Here is a 15,326-nt window from a genome sequence, read left to right on the forward strand (position 1 = left end):
TCGAGGTACCAGAAGACGACATGAATAGTCGATATAATTGATAGTAATATTCAAATTAGTTCTTTTCGTCGAGGAGAAAAAGACGATGATAAATTTTTAGGATGTACTGGGTATGCCCCCTTTGTCTGAATCATTTGTTAATCAAAGATCTTGATGGTAAAACAAAGCTAAAACAATAACAGAATTTAACTAACTGAGCATTTGTTTTATGTTTGGCCAATGGGTAGGGGCCTCGAATGATGAGGAAACGCTGTGTTCTTTTTGGACTTCCAATCAATTTAAAAACTTGTATGAGACGATCTCACGGGTCATATTTTGTGAGACAAATATTTATTTCGATAATCCATGAAAAGTACTACTTTTTATGCTGAGGTATTACTTTTTATGGTGAATATGGGTAGGATTGACCCGTCTCACATATTGAAATCCGTGAGACGGTCTCACATGAGACCTAGTCTAATGCAAATACGAGATTTAAAATTCAAGGTTTTCGGATCCTAACTTTGTTCAGATTACTAAACAGTAGAACATGGGTCATGTAAGTTTCAGTTTATTATATAGAAAATTACATATGCAATCTACATGATAAAATTATATAACGAGACGGTGGAGGTCACTTGTTTGATATAGTTATTGCGGAACCTACACAGGATGGAATACTGACGCACTCAACTCAGTAATACTCATAGAAATCTCTCCTCCTCGGCATTTTCTAGGTTGCGGGTGCTGGCGCCTTTTCGTTCCCAGGGAATTCCCATTTAACGACGTCTCCATCCCAAGATGAGCTCACAAGCATTGGATAATTCGGATGCCAACTACAATCCCTCACCGTTAATTTATGGTGTTGCAGCTTCGCAACTTGCGCTCCGGACACCTGGAAACACAAAGTCGACACATGTTTATTGTCAACAAATTAAGTGCAGAAGTAGCTAAATATTAGTTTTTCATTTAAAATAGACAGTGTTAGTAGACATATAGAACCTACCAAGTCATAAACATAAATGCAAGAATCATGGGATCCTGTGTAGATGTACTTCTGGCCGGTGCTGTTAAATGGTAAAAACGAAATGATCAGGAGGCGGATTGATATTCAACACCGATTAGAGAGAAGAAATTGGAGAGTCAATGAGTAGTTCTATGCATGGCACTCACCTATACTCGGGTGAGAAGTAACAACGAATCAAAGTACGCAAGACTGAGTGCCCTTTATATGTAGAAACTGATTGATCATATGGATGCTTCAAGTTTCTAGCTTGGACTGGATAATCCATCCATCTGTAATCCCATTCATAGTTTCTGTATGCTTGATAGCTGAAAACGAGAGTCAAAGAAAGGTTAATTTAAATAGGTCTTTAAACCTATTTATCAAAATAATCAGGTTGCTGACTGTCAGAGCCTAAAAAAAATACCCAGTAGAGTTAGATGACATTTTCCGTATATCCCACAGTTTGATGGCTTGATCTTTACCATTGGATATCATGTAACGGCCATCTCCTCGGCTATCAATGAACGTAATGCCTTCAAGATGGCCCATTAGGATCCCCACAGGCTTGCTTTTGGTTAAAAAGCAGCGTCTGTCCCAAACCTACACGAAATAGCTAGTTGGATATAAATCGATAGTGTATGTCCGAAATTTACTTTGGATCTGGAATTCCTGAGTACAAAATGAAGAAAATTTATTTTTCTGTACCCAGTTTCAAAATATGACACAAAGGAAGCGCTCGTGCACACATAATAAGATGAGGCATCTTTCAAATAACACATTCATTGAATTCTAAATACGATCGCATTTTAATGAAATTCTCACTTCGGAAAACAAGAAACCACAATCATATATCGATCCCAAGTTCCTTTTTCCCCTTTTTTCTATTAAACCGTGGATTAAAACAATGCATAAAGGACATAGGTGTCCTTTAAGATGGAAGACTGATGATGTTCCAGTCATCAGAGCATAATATCACAATGAAGAGAAAGGAAAAAGATGAAGCTCGGCTATTTTTTCACATACAGAGAAAAGATATACTCTTACAGTAGCAGCCACAGCCAATCAACATATTTGTTTGTCTATACATGTGCAACAATTAAATGGAAATCATAAGGAGGTGTTAAGCATTTAAATTTCCGCTATTTTTTGTACATTAGGCTTAGAGTAACGAATAAATTATCACCTTAACAAAATTGTCATCGCTTCCAGAATAAAGTAGACAACCACTTTCATCAGCAAAACATACCGTGTTGACATCAGACTGCACAGAAAAAGAAGTGAGCAATGGCAACAATTTAAAACCAAAATACCACTACCTACATGAATATGTTTTCATTACCGAAACCAATCAGAAACCACTCATAAAAATAGAAAATCCACTGAGAATGTGTTCAAGAATTTTTTTTATTGCCTACGGGCTAGGTTGCTTGAACGAGAATAGAAAATGAAGGGCATATAGTTAGCAATGAAAACAGTACCGCATGGGCTGGAATTCTAAGAGTAACTTTTTTGGCTTCAAGGTCATAAACATAGATATCCTCATCGCTACTTCCAGCAACAATTTCTCGCCCATCAGTTGAAAATTTAAGAGAGAAGATTCCAAAAGAATATCCCCCATCGTCTGGCGAAGAGAAATCCAAGCCATCATGAAATTCCTGGATAGCAAAGAATCTAGCTAGACTTGAGTGCTTCCAAAACTTAAAATTCCAGAAAATTCAAATTAATAGTGCGACTTAAAGAGGAATGAACATCAGCAATTAGACATGATCAGGATGAAATATGAAAAGCTCAATTGCAAAATTCTCAAAGAATATGACTGTTTTATTTTCATTTTTTCCTTTCCTCGAAGAAGCCCAAGCTGTCACTCCTTGTGACAAACCTGGTATTATTAATATAGTTCATTTGTCAGCCAAGATAAACCAATATGATAGGGATTGCTAAAAAACATGAAAACAAAATGAGCAATGCATACACTAAACATGATGTGTGATGTTAACATTTGGAATACAACAAAATAAAAAGTTACTTGAATTTCATACAGTGATGTTTGCTAGGGATTCTTTTGTTGAAGATCCAACGTTGATAATATGTACAACAGGTGACATGCTAGCATAGATCTGCAATAGCATCAGTTGAGAAAATGAGATTAATGCCAACAAAATAAGATGTGCACAAAATTTCAATACAAAATAAAATCACTAAAAATAAAATGTTAGGTGCACCGGACCAGAGATGGAATGAATACGATTAACTATTGTTATACCCTTATCAACAATGAAACCCCTCGAAAGCTTTGTATCTGATTTACAACAAGAATTAACATAGTGCACATGACGAGAAAATACTATTAACTGATTCTTATGTGAGGAAGAATATGATCAAAGATCTGAGTATAACTCGATGCATAAATATTAATCAGGTTCATAGGAACCTGCAGTCACCTGCAGCCAGAAAACTTACAAGGTGCCGTTGATCAGGTGAAAGGGAAGTATCAGTGATTGTCCATCTTAAGCTTCTAGCAAGAATGTTCTTCCGGACTTTCCATCCTCTTTCAACATCATATATTCTAATTTGACTTCCCTGAAACAGAAAATATCAAAAGCCTCAAAGTAAACATTTTTAGACTAGAATAACTATTACATTCAAGAAGCTTCCTTAGAAGACAAATTCAGGGTAATTTATGTTTAATTATATCATCAAAACCTATCTCGGAAGCCAAAAATCAACAGGCACTTTACCTCAAAAGCTACAATACCTGAAATGCAGCGACGAAAAGGGAACCGTCAGAAGAAAACTGTGATACATATGCCCTAGTTGACATCCGGTCCACAACCCACGGACCATTAACGGGCATATATTTACTCAGAACATGACGGCAATCTCTTGACGAGAACCTCCCTCTTCCAGAAAGATTTGCCTCTCGACCCGCCAACATCTTCACTGTAGGAACAGGAAACTCATCCTTCCCTGGAAAAACTCGCCTCAACTTCTCATGAGGCCCAGATAGCAGCTTTGTTAGCTGAGAAATATCATTATCTAAAGTGTTCGACTCTTTAGTTGGTGGAGAAGTACCACCACCAATGTCAGTGGAACTAGAACCTTCAAGATGTCCTGTTTCTGCCTCCAATTTACTAAAAGCATAACCCATATCCTTGGTGGTAGTGTCTCTAGCTACAAACAACATTTTACACCACAGTAGCTGCAGAAAATTCTGGTGTTGGACGTACCAAATACAGTTGCCTCTTCATGTCATCTACAATTGAATTTAGTCCATGTCGAGTAGAACCAGAAGGACCTGTTGGCTGTTAATTGAGTGACCCAACCACAAAAAAGATACTTCATTTCTATGTATGAGCACATGGAGTAATCATAATATAAGCATATTCGAGTAAAACATACATGACTGTGCGATCATTTGACTTTGATCAAAAAAGCTCAGAGATTAAACGAAGCATTAAATCATATAAAAAAGAATATAACACACTGCTGCTGGATAAAGTTATCAATTATCCCAGTAAAACGCGAATCTACAATTCTTCGCAGTTAGCGTGACCAGAACCAAAGGATCCTAGAAAAACCAATTAATTACTATTCTAAGAATAGTAAACTCGCAGAGTTAATTCCATAGAAATCAAGAAACTCTATTTCGAGCAATTCAACCCACAACATAATTCAGTAAACAAGAATCCTAACGGAACCAATCACAAAATTCTGAAGTATGTACACAGAACCAAGTATAAGAAAACCCCAAAGAAAAGAATAAAGCTTTCAATTACTCATCGTAAGTTGACTCACGGACCTCGAACTAAACATCGCCAAACTCCCGAGAGTGATTTCCACTTAAAATAGGAAACCAAACTTCCTACTTCCTTGTGTTGAATGAACACAATCAATTCAGTGGATTAAAAAAATATTAAAAGAAAAAAAAAAGATCCCTTTCCCACATTGAACAAGAAAAACTCGTAGTTTTGTGAATTTGCGTCGTCTGAGGACTGAGCGTGGCGGACTCCAGCTGGCTCGATGCAGTCAGTAATCCGAAAAGTCCACGTGTCACCATCACAAGAATCCGTACACCGTTGTCAACAAAACCCGGTGGAGGTGATCTTGGATCATGAATGAATCGGGCCAACATAACAATTATTGTGCCTACAAGGAGAAGCCCAATGGGTACTGTCTGTGAACTCAATCTTTCAAGAAATGAATTGCTTTAATTTAAGGGTGTAAACAAAAGTGCAAGTGTACTACTCCATATAAGTCCAGCCCAACAAATATATATTTAATTTATTTAAAAATGTACATTTATCAAGACATACTTTTGAGTAGGTCTTTTGTGAGACGATCTCACGAATCTTTATATGTGAGACGGGTCAATCCTATGAATGTTGACAATAAAAAGTAATATTTTTTCATGGATGATCCAAATAAGAGATCTATCTCACAAAATACGATCCGTAAGACCGTTTCACACAAGTTTTCGTCATTTTTGTCATTAAACAAACCATCTACATCTTTATTAATAAAGTGAAAAAGAAAGAATAGCAATAGGACAATGCCAGAACCTCCAATTCCACGACAGGGAAACAGCAAACCATTTCTTCTCATGACAAGACATAACAAAGGAGAATAATCATCAATATACATATACACAAGATTCAGCTTTTTCTTGCCAAAGGGACACGTAAAAGTCAATTATCAAACAGTAGGAATCGTGGGTTCTTATGCATTTTCATATGTGTCGCTGTCCAATCTTAGCTGTTTGTATTATTTATTGGACATTCAAACTCCCTCAAAATGCAAACCCAACCACTAAAAATAAAATAAAAAAAATTATGTGGGATTTTTCAAAGTGGTCCCGATTTCGAGTAAATAAAGCATATTGGTAAATCACAATCAATCGACAGTGTCACACAAGCGACAACCTTTTTTTTTTTTTTGTGTTTTTGCCCCCAAATCATCGCACACCATCTATACAACGTAGCAGTAAATGCTAAGTAAGGTTAGCTGCATTGATAAGTCAACAAATTTGTTCCACCGGAAGAATCGATCGATATGTTCAGGGACATTAGTTTTTTTTTTGTTATACAAAGGTTTTGCATTGTCTTTTTTGTATACCAAAACTTTATCTAAGAAAATGGATCGCTAGTCTGGTCAATGTTGATTGGTGCGATAACTTGCTCGGTGCATATCATGCAGCAAGAACTTCGGTGAACTTCTCAGTCAATTTACTTACACATCCACAATCACCACGGGATTGGACGGTACCTCCAGTTGACCATTTGCGCCTGGATGTCGATGCGGCTTACAACATCAATTCCAACAGTTATGCGATTGGGGGGATCGTGCGGAATCATGAAGGGCAGCCTGTGCTAGCATTTGGAAAGAAGATTCACAAAACACCATCGGTCACTTCCGCAGAACTCGTTGCCATTGAGGAAGGTATCCACACGACACAACATCATCACTTACGGATTAATCAGCTTACTTCCGATTCTTTACTGGCAGTACAAGCAGTCACTTGCCCAAAAGAGGATCTCAGTTATAATGGCGCCTTTGTCACTAGTATCCGTCGCTTATTGGCACAACAACCCCAGTTACAGTTGGAACACGTTAAGCGTACGGCTAATACTGTGACACACTCTTTAGCTTCTTTTGCTATTTCCTCCTCTTCACCTTTTGTGTGGAAAATTAGGGAGTTTCCTTATTGGCTAGTTAAGCTTGTAATTACTGACCTCGTTTCATCATGAATAATATTACAAGTTTTCTGTCCAAAAAAAAAAAAAAAAAAAAAGTTGGATTGACCGAATATATATATATAGAAACGAAAAAAGAAATGATGCGTGTGGTTCCTTGTCGTGTTGGCTTTAAGGTAGTGATAGTGACCATTGTGGGATACACGAGAAAAGTCAGAAAAATCAAATGTTAAGGAAATGAAATACATACAGAAGGGGTGGGGGCGGGGGCGGTGGTATCCTCGAAACAGGCCATCAAGATTCATGCCGATTAGGGAATCATGGATATGGTGGGTATGAGTGAAAACAAATAACCTGAAAGATACTAAAATTGCTAATGACAAGATTTTTGCTATGTTTCGTGGCCAGACCGACAAAGGAATCGGTCCCGTGCTTTCGAGTGCAAAGTCATTGTATCGTGTCGAGCCTTGTATTTGTATGTATTGAGGGACTAATATTTACGTATCTGAGGATCCAACTGCCCTTGTCTTGTTTTAGAAATTGCCACCGAGGTCGGATAAAAAGTACTGCAAATCTCAAACGTGCGCTACACATGAACCTTATGGCTAGAGAGATCATTATGCTTCCCTAAAAGTGGGTTTTACAGAATCAGATGCTCAAGACAAAAGACATAAAAGCTCCATTGCATTGTACGTATAAACAACAATATTATATATATATATATTATATATATATATAAATATATATATAATATATTTTTCAGATCACAAGTATAAAATACAGATCGTAACCACATGGATTTCCTCAACCCATGTACTGAATTAGCTTCTATAGTAGCGTCTAACATAGATCGGACACTGACCTATCCGCCATCCCGTAGAACCCAACAGCCTTGAACCGGATCCTCCGTGTACAGGAGTGGATAGACTAATCTTGAAATCAAGTTACCGTGTCAACTGAGCAGCTGAAGCGAACACAGCACCAAAAACGGATACCCGACGATATGCAAAATAGTGTATCATGCCTACGTTCTACTCTGATCATATGACTAAATACCACTGCTTGAAAGAAAGGGGGGGATTGACCCTAGGCATATGGCTTTGGCTACCGGTAATTGGAGTCAATAACTAAAATATTAACAGTTAAGAGTGGATGAACCTCGTTATTTCATCCATTAGGCAATGGAAATGGTCGTTGTTAGGCAAGAAATAGAACCCAATTGTTGCTTTTTCAAGATAGAGAAGACTGACTACTTTCCCGGATTTCTGGAGCCCTTCGACATAGCGCAATTGCCAATCCTGGAGAAGATCCAATCCAGCCACAACCACCAGACTTTTCGGGAAGTGCAGTCCCTCGAGGGTTCTACTCCTCGGTCCGAAAACATTACATGCAGGATGGTCCCTATCCTCTCCTTCTGGTAAATAAGCTCTCCAATACCAATCCCTATCCTGAATGGTCACAAAATATTTACCATCTAATTGATTTTCAGATTCAGTCCTCTCCTGACCACCAAACATCGGGTGAAGAAGAATATTTCCCAATACATCAACACCCTCTTCTGCTGCTCTTACAGCAACATGATGTGCAATATTTCCACCCGAACTATCGCCTGCCAAATACACATGAACCTTAGAATCATGCCCACTTTGAAGCCATGATCTAGAGCGAACCCACTTAAGAGCTGTCCAGCCGTCATCATAAGCACAAGGGTATCGATTCTCGGGAGATCTACGATAATTCACAGACACAACAGCAGCCTTGCAAGTATTGACCAGGCGGCGGCAGAAAGTATCATAGATAGCAGTATTGGCTGAAGAATGAACAAAGCTTCCACCATGGAAGAACAAAATTACAGGTACTATCTCAGTAGTACTCAAGGGCTTTTCAAGTTCCAAGATCCCCCAATGAGTCTCGTTATCTCGGGCAGCTAAATAAACCCTGTTAAGAAGGCTCGTGGCCCGATCAACTACATCGAAAGAGTAAACCCCATCAACCGGGTTCGTGTTTGCCGGCACTTTCCTGTCAAGAAACTCGTTCAATTCACGGTTAAATGTGCCATCAGGCCGCCGGAGCATGGTATAAGCAAGCTTGAAGTTGGAAATAAGGATCCATGTGTTAAGAGGAACCACCCTCTGCATAAAACAAGAACCATCGATTACTCAATCCATAAATTGCGACACAAAAATGTAAGTCAAGATAACAACACGTGAGAAAAATCAATTGATTAGACATAAAAGAAAAATTCTCAAATCAGATCAACATTAATAGGCCAGTAAACAAAAATCTGAAAACGGAAAAAAAAATTCACATTCTTAAAGAGAAATGAACCAAGAGAAACACTTTACAGGAGTATGATATCATTTCGTGTAGAGTGCCAAATACAAGGTGCGTGTAATACAAAGTGAAAAAGGAAAAAAAAAAACACAGAGATAAACAGAGCCCAAACCCGGTAAAATAAAAGTAAAGATTCAATCTTTCAGCGTAAATATCAGACCTTTTTCTACCAAAACCAACTCTTTCTTGAGAAAGCCCACCCTCCAAGATTAACCCAAAAAATTCACAAAAAAACAAACAAAATAATAAGATAAAAAAACCCTCGTCACAAAAAGACCGCAACACCAAATCACAAATCGTAAACAAAGAATTTTATTAACATAAGAAAGAGAGATGAATAATTTACCTTTGATTCGTTGGCATTACTTCATTACTGCCTGCCATGAGGGATTTATTTTTGAATTGAACCTTACACAACGATCTCCTGCTCAACAAATGAACTTTTTCACCTCCAAGAACACACCCTGTTATTCAAGTTTCTGCAATGAGACACCCTTTCCTTCCCTTCTATTGATTTTTTTTCCTAACAAGAAACTAACCAAAAAAAGGGATATATTCCAAAACCAAGCAAAGACAGAGCAGAGTAGAACAGCTTCAGATTCCTTCACTCCACAGAACAAGAAAGCTCAAAACAGAGAAAATACAACAACAAAGACATCGATGGGAGGGGAAAAATAGAATAATTTAACATTACAGACACAAAATGAATTATGGTAGGAGATATAAAGAAGGTAGAACAATGAGGATGGCGTGTGAAATTACTTAAAAAGACAGAGGATAGAGAGAGAGAAGGAGGGGGGTGATGGGGATGGAGTCAAAACGACGGTGCGAAGGCAGAGCCGAGAGAGACGACAAAGGAGACGGCCGAATTAAAGCAAATTAGGCAGCCCCACCAATTTTATTATTCAATAATAATACTCACATACTTCCAATTCTTGTCATTATTATCGTATTCAGTATATTATATATACTTGCAATTATGAAACACTTATTATATGTGCTTTTAAATAAATTTTCTACAGGTAATAATTCGACTATTTCTTGTTTCAAAGTTTAAAGCTTGGCTTTTGTACACTTCGATTTGGTTTCTGCTGGCAAGAATTGTGAATGTACACCAAAAAGTCAATATCGTGGACTGATTATTTTAATATGTTGTAAAGCAACATGCATTTAACTAATGGGCATAGACCAGACCCTCTTTCGCGTTTGTCCAGGCTCTGTTTCGACAGCTACATTTATCATTTCTTTCTTGTTTTTTCTTTCGGGCTTGCTTTGCCCCAATTCCTTGTTTTGTATTTCATCTTTCTTTACAGTAGTGTTTTGTGTTTCCAAGCCATCCAAAGCAAAAGACAAGGCAATAGGGGGGTTTGGCATTACCACTTTGAAAGCAATCGAATCCTGTATGGATATCATTATGTGTTTGGAAAAGATATATGTGATACCCTTGTCCCACATATGAAAAATTAAAGATTTAAAATGAGTTTATAAAGGGCTACAATGGACTTCTAAAAAACTTGGTTAATCATTTTCGTAAAGCGAGGACGAATACGAAATAGTTGCTATAGGGGTCCATTATGCAGTCACACAGGAGCGGGCTCGAGCTCGGGGCGTGACAGAATGGTATCAGATCCGGTCACCGGCATGGAACACCGAGAAATAAGAGCTATGCGGGGCAAAGTGCCACGTGCATGGGAGCCACCTCTTGAATCTGCGGGGCAAAGTACTACGTGACGGGAGCTACCTCTTAAACATGTAGGAGACACCTCTATATTCTCGGTGCTGGTGGATCGAGTGGTCGCGTTCTGAAGGAGGGGTGATTGCGATACCCTTGTCCCACATCTGAAAAATTAAAGATTTAAAATGAGTTTATAAAGGGCTACAATGGACTTCTATAACAATTTGGGTTAATCATTTTCGTAAAGCGAGGACGGATACGAAGTAGTTGTTATAGTGCTCATTGTGCAGTCACGCAGCCGCGGGCCTAGGCTCGGGGCCTGACAATATACCAAAATGTATCTTTTTGAGACGATATCTCGTGTTCGAAATTCAAATGTCGATTGAATAATATTAAGAGGCTTGTAAATCTTTTTTTAATTTGAGTTGGCAACCAGTCACTCCTACTCCACCTTATGTGTGTGTATATATATATATATATATATGAATTGGTGTGTTTTAGTTAACAAGTGGTGACAAAAGATTTGCATGTGAAGGGGGGATTGCCAAACACTGCCTTCAGGTCCACAGGAATTGACCAAACAACCCCCAAGCTTTCCTCGAAACCATAAGGCACAGTAGCGAGACACGTGTTTTGTCAGGTAGTGTGATGACATGGTTTTTTGTCAGAACGCGGTAGGACCCACGCTCCGGCTTTGCGCTGGGGCTTTGAATTTTGTCGTTCTCTGGTTGGGCTGTACTCATTTTCATCTCCCCCGAAGCCCACTGACTGACGCGCGTTCCGGGCACGTGGAGGACCCACGGGGGCTTCTATTTTTAGAGGTGATACTAGGATCGATTAGCCTCGTGATTATGCATATCGAAGCGTGGCCAATTTTTCCATCAGTCGTCTTTGCTACATTCTTACTCTCACAAATTTTTCTCTCTCTCCATTTATTTGGATGGAAATTTAGATCAAATCTAGGGTAATTTGTAGAAAAATACTTCTGTCTAAGATTTCTTTAAGATTCAGTACTCAACAGATTTTTTTTGGATTTTAGTACCTGACAAAATATCAACTTAGGTTTTACTACATATTTCATGTATTTTTACATTTTTACCCTTTTAATTAATAAAAAAGTATATAAATACTTATTTTTGTTGGACATCTACTATATCCACTCATCAATCCCAATGTATTTGGATGACATGTATATTTAATTTAAATATTTTTTTATTAAAAAAACAAATTCACAACTAATTGAATTTTTTGAAATACTTAGTTTTACTTGTGAAATACTTAATTTCAATTTTAAAATACTTGATTCAGTAAATGAAATACTTAGAATATTTATTAAAAACTGGATATTCGAATATGCATTTAAAAAAAAAAATTCACAACTAATTGAATTTTTTGAAATACTTAGTTTTACTTGTAACATACTTAATTTAAATTTTAAAATACTTGATTTAGTAAATGAAATACTCAGAATGTGTATTAAAAAACTGGATATTAGAGTATGCATTAAAAAAAAAAATTCGCAACTAATTGAATTTTTTGAAATACGTAGTTTTACGTTTGAAATACTTAATTTAAATTTTAAAATACTTGATTTAGTAAATGAAATACTCAAAATGTGTATTAAAAAGCTGGATATTCAAATATGCATTTTAAAAAAAAAAAAAATTCGTAACTAACTGAATTTTTTGAAATATTTAGTTTTACTTGTGAAATACTTAATTTTAATTTTAAAACTACTTGATTTAGTAAATGAAATACTCAGAATGTGTATTAAAAACTGGATATTCGAATATGCATTAAAAAAACAAATTCGCAACTAATTGAATTTTTTGAAATACTTAGTTTTACTTGTAAAATAGTTAATTTCAATTTTAAAATACTTGATTTAGTAAATGAAATACTCAGAATGTGTATTAAAAACATGGATATTCGAGTAAGAATTTAAAAAAAATAAATTCGCAACTAATTGAATTTTTTGAAATACTTAGTTTTACATGTGAAATATTTAATTTTAATTTTAAAATACTTGATTTAGTAAATGAAATACTAAGAACGTGTATTAAAAAACTGGATATTCGAATATGCATTTTAAAAAAAAATTCTTAACTAATTGAATTTTTTGAAATACTTAGTTTTACTTATGAAATACTTAATTTAAATTTTAAAATACTTGATTTAGTAAATAAAATACTCATAATGTGTATTAAAAAGCTGGATATTCGAATATACATTAAAAAAAAATTCGTAACTAACTCAATTTTTTGAAATATTTAGTTTTACTTGTGAAATACTTAATTTTAATTTTAAAACTACTTGATTTAGTAAATGAAATACTCAGAATGTGTATTAAAAACTGGATATTCGAATATGCATTAAAAAAAAATTTGCAACTAATTGAATTTTTGAAATACTTAGTTTTATTTGTGAAATACTTAATTTTAATTTTAAAATACTTGATTTAGTAAATGAAATACTCACAATGTGTATTAAAAAGCTGGATATTCGAATATGCATTTAAAAAAAAATTCGCAACTAATTGAATTTTTTGAAATACTTAGTTTTACTTGTGAAATACTTAATTTTAATTTTAACATACTTGATTTAGTAAATGAAATACTCAGAATGTGTAATAAAAAACTGGATATTCGAATATGTATTTTAAAAAAAATTCACTACTAATTGAATTTTTTGAAATACTTTGTTTTACTTGTGAAATACTTAATTTTAATTTTAAAATACTTGATTTAGTAAATGAAATACTCAGAATGTGTATTAAAAACTGGATATTCGAATATGCATTAAAAAAAAACAAATTCGCAACTAATTGAATTTTTTGAAATACTTAGTTTTACTTGTGAAATATTTAATTTCAATTTTAAAATACTTGATTTTGTAAATGAAATACTCAGAATGTGTATTAAAAAACTGGATATTCGAATATGCATTAAAAAAAATAAATTCGCAACTAATTGAATTTTATCCAAGATGCATTTGGATGACATGTTCATTTTATTTAGATATTTTCTTTATTTTTTTAAAAAAATTTGCAATTAAGCATTGAACTTTTTTAAGTACTTAGTTTCATTGTTCACACATCACATGTGGATTGGTGGATTTCTCATAGTTGGTGCTGCTGCGCATGCAGCCATTTTTATGGTAAGAGACTATGATCCAACCACTCGATACAACGATCTATTAGATCGTGTCCTTAGACATCGTGATGCAATCATATCACATCTCAACTGGGCATGCATATTTCTGGGCTTTCACAATTTACTTGCGAAATAATTAATTTCAGTTTAAGGTAAATGAGATACTTGTAATGAGTATTAAAATACTGGATATTCGAATATGTAGCATAAGTTCACCAAGTGTTCACGTTTCCATCCAAGATACATTTGGATGACATGTTCAAGAACTTTTCAGCAGCCACAAAACTTTGAAAAAGAAAAAAGGCTTAGCGCGAAGATTTGAAGATTTCTGGACAATGTTCTTCGAGATAATATCTCGTGATAGGAACAAGTAATTTAATCCGTGGATTTAAAATTTACAGATAAATATGAAGTCGGATATACTTCGATGGTCATAGTTCAGTAGGTCGAAAGCTAGTGGATTTAATAAAACGACATGCAATTCACCCTTGATAAATAATTAAAGAGATTTAATTACTTCACTGGGTTAAATTAGTTTGGTATAGCTTGAGAGGGCGTGTTCAATTGGATATGAAATCTCGTGGAAATCATAGATCATTGTCGAACGAATTAAGTAGATTAGCGAGGGGTAAATGAAATACTTAGAATGTTGTATTAAAATACTATATATTCGAATATGTAACTTAAGTTCACTAAATGCTCGCATTTACTTCCAAGATGCATTTAGATGACATGTTCATTTCATTTTAAAATACTTGATTTAGTAAATGAAATACTCAGAATGTGTATTAAAAAACTGGATATTCGAATATGCATTTAAAAAAAACAAATTCACAACTAATTGAATTTTTTGAAATACTTAGTTTAACTTGTGAAATACTTAATTTAAATTTTAAAATACTTGATTTAGTAAATTAAATATTCATAATGTGTATTAAAAACTGGATATTCGAATATGCATTTAAAAAAACAAATTCGCAACTAATTGAATTTTTTGAAATACTTAGTTTTACTTGTGAAATACTTAATTTTAATTTTAAAATACTTGATTTAGTAAATGAAATACTCATAATGTGTATTAAAAACTGGATATTCGAATATGCATTTAAAAAAAAAAACAAATTCGCAACTAATTGAATTTTTTGAAATACATAGTTTTACTTGTGAAATACTTAACTTTAATTTTAAAATACTTGATTTAGTAAATGAAATACTCATAATGTGTATTAAAAACTGGATATTCGAATATGCATTTAAAAAAAAAACAAATTCGCAACTAATTGAATTTTTTGAAATACTTAGTTTTACTTGTGAAATAATTAATTTCAATTTTAAAATACTTGATTTTGTAAATGAAATACTCAGAATGTGTATTAAAAACTGGATATTCGAATATGCATTAAAAAAAACAAATTCGCAACTAATTGAATTTTTTGAAATACTTAGTTTTACTTGTGAAATACTTAATTTTAATTTTGAAATACTTGATT

At 34.7% G+C, this 15,326-nt stretch overlaps 2 protein-coding genes and 1 pseudogene across 2 annotated transcripts; 1 reads left to right on the plus strand and 2 right to left on the minus strand.

The window, feature by feature from the left end:
- Positions 1-530: 530 nt before the first annotated feature.
- LOC140832098 (LEC14B protein-like) lies at positions 531-5,072 on the minus strand. The gene is made up of 10 exons (XM_073195919.1): positions 4,785-5,072; positions 3,741-4,287; positions 3,446-3,565; positions 3,025-3,102; positions 2,464-2,640; positions 2,169-2,246; positions 1,410-1,585; positions 1,153-1,311; positions 986-1,046; positions 531-874 (listed from the first exon to the last, which is right to left on the minus strand). The coding sequence occupies exons 2-10, from the start codon at positions 4,167-4,169 to the stop codon at positions 713-715; spliced, it is 1,440 nt and encodes a 479-aa protein (XP_073052020.1). The 5' UTR covers positions 4,170-4,287; positions 4,785-5,072; the 3' UTR covers positions 531-712.
- An 897-nt stretch (positions 5,073-5,969) lies between these two features.
- On the plus strand, positions 5,970-6,729 carry LOC140808601 (uncharacterized). Its single transcript, XM_073165718.1, has 2 exons — positions 5,970-5,981; positions 6,073-6,729. Exons 1-2 carry the CDS (start codon positions 5,970-5,972, stop codon positions 6,727-6,729), a joined length of 669 nt encoding a protein of 222 aa, XP_073021819.1.
- Positions 6,730-7,411: 682 nt separating this feature from the next.
- Positions 7,412-9,788, minus strand: LOC140832113 (gibberellin receptor GID1B-like; annotated as a pseudogene).
- Positions 9,789-15,326: the final 5,538 nt, after the last annotated feature.

This window comes from Primulina eburnea, chromosome 1 (genome assembly GCF_022965805.1).
Source record: "Primulina eburnea isolate SZY01 chromosome 1, ASM2296580v1, whole genome shotgun sequence".
NCBI lineage: Eukaryota > Viridiplantae > Streptophyta > Magnoliopsida > Lamiales > Gesneriaceae > Primulina > Primulina eburnea.

Excerpts from the sequence above, each read along its gene's own strand:
- LOC140832098 (XM_073195919.1), bottom strand. The coding sequence starts at position 4,169 with ATGTTGTTTGTAGCTAGAGACACTACCACCAAGGATATGGGTTATGCT. Across the intron at positions 1,047-1,152 it reads TACTTCTCACCCGAGTATAG|CACCGGCCAGAAGTACATCT; the intron begins GTGAGTGCCATG and ends ACCATTTAACAG. Across the intron at positions 875-985 it reads GCATTTATGTTTATGACTTG|GTGTCCGGAGCGCAAGTTGC; the intron begins GTAGGTTCTATA and ends TTGTGTTTCCAG.